The sequence below is a fragment of the Nansenia antarctica genome, assembly GCF_963989245.1.
Source record: "Nansenia antarctica genome assembly, chromosome: 19".
Classification (NCBI taxonomy): domain Eukaryota; kingdom Metazoa; phylum Chordata; class Actinopteri; order Argentiniformes; family Microstomatidae; genus Nansenia; species Nansenia antarctica.
In genome coordinates, this window is record NC_137692.1 from 25,560,201 (window position 1) to 25,569,252 (window position 9,052).

The window sequence follows — 9,052 nt, forward strand, 5'->3', positions numbered from 1 at the left end:
ATCTAAGGTGTTCTACCTCCTGCTGGCGTCACATCTAAGGTGTTCTACCTCCTGCTGGCGTCACATCTAAGGTGTTCTACCTCCTGCTGGCGTCACATCTAAGGTGTCCTACCTCCTGCTGGCGTCACATCTAAGGTGTCCTACCTCCTGCTGGCGTCACATCTAAGGTGTTCTACCACCTGCTGGCGTCACATCTAAGGTGTTCTACCTCCTGCTGGCGTCACATCTAAGGTGTCCTACCTCCTGCTGGCGTCACATCTAAGGTGTCCTACCTCCTGCTGGCGTCACATCTAAGGTGTTCTACCTCCTGCTGGCGTCACATCTAAGGTGTCCTACCTCCTGCTGGCGTCACATCTAAGGTGTCCTACCTCCTGCTGGCGTCACATCTAAGGTGTTCTACCTCCTGCTGGCGTCACATCTAAGGTGTCCTACCTCCTGCTGGCGTCACATCTAAGGTGTCCTACCTCCTGCTGGCGTCACATCTAAGGTGTTCTACCTCCTGCTGGCGTCACATCTAAGGTGTTCTACCTCCTGCTGGCGTCACATCTAAGGTGTCCTACCTCCTGCTGGCGTCACATCTAAGGTGTTCTACCTCCTGCTGGCGTCACATCTAAGGTGTCCTACCTCCTGCTGGCGTCACATCTAAGGTGTTCTACCACCGCTGCCGCTGTGCGCTGAGGTAAAGCACTTAACCCCTAACTGCTCCAGGGGCACCTGAGCCTGGGCAACAGAACCCAGAGCTCGAATCTCCCTAAGAATGTGCTGTGCTACTTTGCTGTGCTGTGTGTGCTGTCCTGGTGGGTGTGTGCAAAAAGATAATTTCCCCCTTGGGGATTATGTTATGTTATGTTACGTTAATTTCATTTATAATGCGCCCCCCATCCAACTTTTACATCGGCCCGGGGCGCAGATTAATAAAGTATACATTGATTATTATTATTATTATCATTATTATCACCATCTCCCATTATTTGGTGTCGTTTACCTAGCCATTATGTCTCAACCCTAAGACAAAACATCTGATTACGCCCGTGCCTTTAAGCCACTTCAGCCATGACTAAGCTGTATTTACCTGGTAGGTGACATCAGGCTTGGCCGCCTCTGAGCTTCCTCCGCCACCGAAGCCTCCGGTCATGGCGTGGCCGATGGTGTGGCCCACGGCGGAGCCCACGGCCACCCCAGCTGCGGTGGTCGCCATCTGGGCCATCATGCTAGGCTGCCTGGGCGCCGCCGCGGCGGGGGCAGCCATGGCGGACGGGGGGGCATGGTGAGGAGCCGGGGCGTAAGAGGGAGGGGGGGCGGCTCTGGCCATGGGGGGGGGGGACGCCCTAGTTGGAGAGAAAGAGAGTATTCGTGAGCTTAGAGTGATACGGTTCTATCTCCGTTTAGAATGATAAGGTTATATCTCCGTTTAGAATGATAAGGTTCCATCTCCGTTTAGAATGATAAGGTTCTATCTCCGTTTAGAATGATAAGGTTCTATCTCCGTTTAGAATGATAAGGTTCTATCTCCGTTTAGAATGATATGGTTCTATCTCCGTTTAGAATGATAAGGTTCTATCTCCGTTTAGAATGATAAGGTTCTATCTCCGTTTAGGGTAGTTCAGAGATATTGAGCGTCAAAGTTTTTACATTCCATTATGTTTTGTGAGATGGAACCTTTGTATTTTATGAATTACTAACTCAAAAATGTCAACATTTTAAAGATAACACCACACAGGCATTAATAAACACCTAATGGATCAGATTATGTAAAAAACTACATTTTGACAAAAATGGAGATAGAACCTTATAATTCTAACGTCACGTATTGTTAATATGAGCACAATCACTAAAAACACATTAGAAATTAACAGGAATAGGTGAGTTTATTATTGGCTTTTCACAACATGATGTTGCAATGTCATTGAATTAACCTTACTGGATTGCTACCTGTAGGCCTACACATTGCATCATATCATTTATGCATCATACATCATTTCCATGGAATCCACTTTTTACATTTCAAATCATAATACAGTTTTTTACTATTATTTTTAAATGACTGGACTTCTTAAATAGGCACTACATGTTATAAACACTGCTGTGTCTGTCTGTTTTTATTGTATTAATGTATGTGACCTGTGTGTGTTTTTAATGTGGAAACTATTCATGAGCTGCACTTCTGCCTGTCAAAGGAGAATGTCTGTCACAGCAATAAAGCTGTCTGGAATCTGGAATGTGGAAAGCTCTTATGTGTGAATGGGATGTTATATTATTATATTAAACTCACTGTTATTTCACTGAAACAAGGCCAGGGGTAATATACCATTTAACAGACAGGCAATACAGAGAGTATATAACAGACAGGCCCTTTACAATATCAGTGACAAGGCCAACTATCTTAATAGGATAGTCATACTTGACTGAACTCGTTAGGACATTACCGGCGTCTGCTGCGCACTGGTCACGTGTTTCAGGTTTGGCACCTTGTCAGTCAGTGAGCTCATTAGCCAGGTTAGATGTTAGATGTTAGCTTATTTAGCTAGCTACGTTAGGTATGTTTCCATGTCCCTACCTGGCTGGAGGAGCCATCCTGGACGAGCGGCTTCTGCTTCCTCTCGGCATCTTGATGTGATGAAGACAGGTGTTTGGGTTAGGGTTAGATAGGTCAGATGTTTTAGAATGACTTAGTCTAAAAACGAGTCTTATTAATGTGACCGACCTTCGGAGGAGAAATCAGAAGGACTGTTGCTGAACCGGAAGTTGATCGGGTGTTTCATCATTTTCAGCCCGATCATCTTCCGGTGATGATTCATAATCATACTTTTACAGTTTGAGACACATAGACTATTATATATAGACACGTCAACTAAACATAGCTTTAGTAATCTCCACTAGCTCCACTAATGTTATTTTTCAGACAAAGCATCCCTCTCTGCCAGCTCCTGCCGTTTACTGAATTACTTTTACTTTTGTTTATGGAAGGAGAAGGCATTAATCTATTGTATTGATATGTTTATTTTATGTATTATTGGTACAATGTTGTTAATGATGATGTGTTACTTATCATCAACATATGTATCACAGAAAGACTCAGGTCATGTGATCATGGAGTTTTTTTATTTTATTTATGGCGTTATTTTATCCACTAGATGTCACCATAGAGCCCACTGTCAACTGTCAATTAAGCAATATCACACGAGAGGGACCGAATCACAGCCGTGCTGATATTCAGTATAACAGCACGACCTCGAGTGTGATATTGCTTTTATACAACAGTTCTACAGCGAGATGTATTAGTTAACAGTAATAAAGGACAACAGATTATGATTTGTTCGTTTATTTAATCGTAAAAATACAAATGGACTGTTGCCTAGTAACCTGAACACAAACATGTCGTCTAATTAACGGTCATTTAGTAGAACGTCTGTGCGGCGGAGTGATACATATAGTTAAAAGTCCCAGTGCTGTTATACTGTATATCAGCACTCATGGAATGCCTCTTGTCCAATCAAATTACTTGGTCGGAACTAACTGTTGTATAACTGTCAACTTCACACTCACCGAACACTCAACTGCTGATCCTGGTGAATACAAATAAAATGAACATCATAACTGTTACACATATGATATGATCATCTCTCCTAGTAGGCCTGCTAAACAGGCTGTTGTCACTCAACAGGCATCTGGGGACGCTGCTTTACTCCTGATAAGAGTGTCAGAGTCTGGGGTGACAGACAGAGTCTGGGGTGATGGTCGACAGAGCTACTCTCACATCATGCTCAGTGTCCAACCAGTTCCTCTGCTTTGACGTGAGCTGGACCAAAGTTGAGAAGCCACTTTCAAGGCACAGATAGGTAATATAGGTAACAGATAGGTAATATAGGTAACAGAGAGGTAACAGTAGTGCTGAATGGTAGGAGGATTTTGACTGCATGAATGGCGAGGGACGGACACTCTCCCATCACATCGTTGCACCAGAACTGGGGAGGCTTACCTATAATATAATATAGTATAGTATAGTTCATATATATACATATTTTCCGTTTATACATAAAATACAATTCACACAGGAAATCTAATAATTAACACTCAAATATTTCCAGTTATTGACAATTGATGATGTATTGTAGAACTTTCATTTATATGGACTTTTTACATACAAACCTTTTTACATTACATTTGCATGTCTTTGTTTGGTTTATTTTGTTTATTTATTTACCAGGGACAGTGCACATTAATCAACAAATCAGTTTCCACATCAATGTAAATGTGCCAGAGTTAGCTCATGAGCTAATTTCCATCTGTCTTCCCTGAGGTCCCTCTCTCACACACACACACACACACACACACACACACACACACACACACACACGCATATTGTTGAGTTTCTGCTGCTATGTTATTGTCTTTTTTCTTTTCTATTATTATTATTATTGAATTTCACTGTTAATTGTCGATTGTTGCATTGTTGAGGAGTTGCTTGCTCTAAAGCATTTAATTAGGCTCTATCTTGTATATTGTGTACTTGACCAGTAACATTTGATTTGATTTGGGTACGAGTCACACCTGAGTATATCCATCACTGTCACGGTGAGGCCGTCAGTCACACCTGAGTATTCAAAGTTATAGAGAGACACAGAGATGTTACCTCCTCACAAACCCTCATCAGGCTGAAAGGTAGGTGCTCTGTGTCTGCTTCTCCTGTTGTGCGGAACTATAATATAGTTAATATATAAGACATATATTCAGTTGAGATATAATACATTATATACAATTCATACAAGAACTCTAATAATTAACACAGAAATATTTCCAGTTGTTGACAATTGATGAAGTATTTATTGACAGAAATTGCAAGTGACCCTAAAGATCTAGTGTCCTGGGCAATCAGAATTCCAGAAGTAACTTCCACCGTTGGCGATGCATGACCAGAAGGGAGGCTGAAGTCATCGTAGTCGGTGCGGCGTTGTTTATTCGGAGAGTGGTCGTTGACATGGTCGTCGCCATGGTAACGGCGCTTCCGGTTCGGCCTCTCCTCACTGCTTCTTTGCAGCTGGGCTTGTCCAGATGGGGCTCTCTGCCCTCTTCTCGTCGCTCCGGCCCTGTGGCCAGGCTGTCGGTCTCAGAGACAGTTCTCTGGATCTCCCTGGTGTCGTACTTGTGTGGGGCTACCAGGCCCACAGAGGCCCCCGGGGCTGGGCCAGGCGGGGGCTTGGAGAAGGCAGAGGTGACCGGGGTGTCGTATCGCCCTTGTGTGTGTTTCTCTGTGTATACTTTTTCATTCACACAGATCTGAGAGTGTCTATGAGACTGAAAAGGGCTTAGTTTAGGCATCAGGCTACTTTCCCTAGAGTTCCTTTACGGCGAAGTAAAAATCCATATCCATAAAAGGGGCCAATCTGGGATTGGTTTCTATTTTAAGACTTTCAATTCATGTGACATGGCCGTCTTATCCCTTCAAAACCCGAAATATATGATAGTGTACAAACAATGGAATAAAACAATGTCATTGTAAACAAACGCTATAGTTTAAAATACTGGTCTCATGGATGGTCAATCATTGCAACTATAGCTCTGTCTATGAATTTGTCCACCTTCATGCTGGCGTTCTCCGTGGCCAGCTTGTCCACCTCCTGCTGTAGCTGGGCCATCTGCTTCTCCAGCTCCTCCTTCTGGGTGACACGTTTGGGGTGGGAGCGGTCGGGCCTCTTCAGCGGCGTGGTGGCATGCCGCCGATGTTGGGGTCCAGGAAGTTGTGTTCGCTGTCCGACCAGTACTCCTCGTCGCACGGGTCCCCAGCGTGACTTGACAATGGTGATTACGCAGGTAGCAGCCACCTTGCCCCCGGGGATGAGGGGCCCTATGACCGAGGCGATGGGGCCCCTGGCAGAGGTGACGGGGCTATCTGCTTCTCCAGCTCCTCCTTCTGGGTGACACGTTTGGGGTGGGAGCGGTCGGGCCTCTTCAGCGGCGTGGTGGCATGCCGCCGATGTTGGGGTCCAGGAAGTTGTGTTCGCTGTCCGACCAGTACTCCTCGTCGCACGGGTCCCCCGCGTGACTTGACAATGGTGATTACGCTGGTAGCAGCCACCTTGCCCCCGGGGATGAGGGGCCCTATGACCGAGGCGATGGGGCCCCTGGCAGAGGTGACGGGGCTACGTGCCACAGTCCTGGCAAAGCTCTGGAGGGCCTTGTTTGTGGTAGTACTAGTCATGCCCCGAGAGCCACTTCCAACTGCACCGATGGTTGGTCAAAGTTTAAGTTTCAGGACCATCTGGACGAACATCCCAGGCTGCCTGGGCGCCGCCGCGGCGGGAGCAGCCATGGCGGAGGCGTGGTGAGGAGCGGGAGCGTAGGAGGGGCGGCTCTGGCCATGGGGGGGGGGGGCGCCCTGGTTTGAGAGAAAGAGAGTATTCGTGAGGTTAGAATGATAAGGTTCTATCTCCGTTTAGAATTCTACGGTTCTATCTCCGTTTAGAATGATAAGGTTCTATCTCCGTTTAGAATGATAAGGTTCTATCTCCGTTTAGAATGATAAGGTTCTATCTCCGTTTAGGGCAGTTCAGAGATATTGAGCGTCAAAGTTTTTACATTCCATTATGTTTTGTGAGATGGAACCTTTGTATTTTATGCATTACTAACTCAGAAATGTCAACATTTAAAAAAATAACACCACAGGCATTAATAAACACCTAATGGATCAGATTATGTAAAAAAAAAAAAAATTGGGACAAAAATGGAGATAGAACCTTATGATTCTAACGTCACGTATTGTTAATATGAGCACAATCACTAAAAACACATTTAAAATTAACAGGAATAGGTGAGTTTATTATTGGCTTTTCACAACATGATGTTGCAATGTCATTGAATTAACCTTACTGGATTGCTACCTGTAGGCCTACACATTGCATCATATCATTTATGCATCATACATCATTTCCATGGAATCCACTTTTTACATTTCAAATCATAATACAGTTTTTTACTATTATTTTTAAATGACTGGACTTCTATGCTGGCGTAAATAGGCACTACATTGTATAAACACTGCTATGTCTGTCTGTTTTTATTGTATTCATGTATGTGACCTGTGTGTGTTTTTAATGTGGAAACTGTATTCTTGAGCTGCACTTCTGCCTGTCAAAGGAGAATGTCTGTCACTGTGTGACACAATAAAGCTGTCTGGAATCTGGAATCTGGAAAGCTCTTATGTGTGAATGTGATGTTATATTAAACTCAGTCACTGAAACAAGGCCAGGGGTAATATGCCATTTAACAGACAGGCAACACAGAGAGTATATAACAGACAGGTGCTTTACAATATCAGTGACAACGCCAATCCCATCGATAAGATCATACTATAACAGGGTATAGGAATCTTGGGGTTAATTTCAATACCTTTCTAAGACTTTTTAAAGACCTTTAAAGACCAATATTTTTCCAGACCTCACCGCCACTTGGAGCTGTAACCGTTGACATCAGTGACACCTTTAACTTAACAGTTTTAGTTTGCGATAGACTAGACCACTATCATACAACACAATTTCCGGTTCATCTTTGTTTTTTAATAAAACTAATAAATTCACAAACCTTTAATAAAGGTTTTTAGGACTCAAACTCTTTCTAGTCTAATTCAGAAAAATACCAACAAAATTCAAGACCTCATAAAATCATGATAGGGTGTTAGGTCACGTGACAGAATGTGGACGCTAGGAATAATTCTACAAAAATAACATGCTACTACAATATCAAATGCACTTTTGTGGCATTTCTATGACAATATATTGTTACATTTCAACATAAAAATATACCTCTATGTGTTTTTTAAAGTGTTGTATTATTTTGTCAATGTCCGTTTTAATAATCATAAGTTATGAGATCATGTTTACAGCGACAGACCCGTAGAACGCTCGGTTTCGTGAGATTTCACTTGTTAATGCTCCCCGCAAAACCTGGTGTGGCCAAATATCTTTCTTTCGCAAACTGCAGTAATAAAAACTGGACTGGAGTCCAGTGAGTTTTCCTTGGCAAGACTCATACCGACCTCCACAAGTGTGTTGTGAAAGCAGACAACGAATATTGACTGAAATACAAGGTAAGAACCATTTCACTTCGATATTATGACAGGATTTCTTACAGATATGTATTCACAACATAGCTCGTTAGAAACGGCAAGTTCTTTCTCAAGTTGCTAAATTTCTGTATACAGGTTGTTGGTGGTTGATCCAGATCCGTGATGCGATCCGGGTTTTCTTTTATGGTGACAGCCACCGCAGCCTGAAACAGCAGCGGGCTTTCAGTGGAGCAACGCGGCAGCAGCTGGTGTACAGATTTTTTACCTTTGCCTGCTTGTGGCTCTGTCAGTATGTGAAGCGCATTGAGTCACATCTTGTGAGAAATGAGCTATATAAATAAAACTTGATTTGATTTGATACAATGTCTGGAATCTAATTTCTTTCATTTGACATTGGTTTAGTCATAATATAAAACAATGTCTATAGTACAGCTAAGGGCTAAGCCTATTGAGTGTTGGCTGTCCTTTGATCATATATCATCTTTGATTATAACTCATTGTTTATTAAATAAATAAATAAATAGTTAGCCTACATGAAAATGGCCTTTCATAACTCAGCATGGTCACAATACTGATTCGCCTATTATAGAAATAGTTTTCATAATATGGATTTTAAATCACAATTATCACAATCACATATTACTAAAAATCATGTTCAACACAAAGGGAGCAATGTTACTTATACTATAATAGTATACTATAATAAGTTAACACTTTATTTTAAGTGATTGGGGTATATGGAGCTGTTAAAACGGTTTTTAATCAAGATTTTCCCACAGATCTGCGTAAATTAACATGTACATTTGCATATTATTCATTTAATTAGCATACTATTTTCATATTTATTTATTTTAAATGTCATCCATAGTAGTTTCTATCATCCCTGAAAATGGCATTACAGTGTGACCAACCTATCTTAAGCTATGAAGTAAAGTATGTACCGGTATATTAATTAAAGTATGTAAAATATAGTGATAAAAAGGTCCATAG

The 9,052-nt window shown here is 42.4% G+C and overlaps 1 protein-coding gene across 2 annotated transcripts in view; it reads right to left on the minus strand.

Annotated features, from left to right (window-relative positions):
- LOC308174082 (coiled-coil-helix-coiled-coil-helix domain-containing protein 2-like) overlaps positions 1-2,739 on the minus strand; it is a 78,994-nt gene extending 76,255 nt beyond the window's left edge. For both annotated transcript variants that reach the window (XR_013937916.1, XM_080549136.1), the window contains exons 1-2: positions 2,558-2,739; positions 1,073-1,328 (exon numbers count right to left, since the gene is read on the minus strand). Coding sequence is in view for 1 of the 2 variants with exons in the window: in XM_080549136.1 (XP_080405262.1) it covers positions 1,073-1,328; positions 2,558-2,607 (306 nt within the window). In the remaining variant the exon portion in view is untranslated. The remainder of the gene's footprint in view (positions 1-1,072; positions 1,329-2,557) is intronic.
- Positions 2,740-9,052: the final 6,313 nt, after the last annotated feature.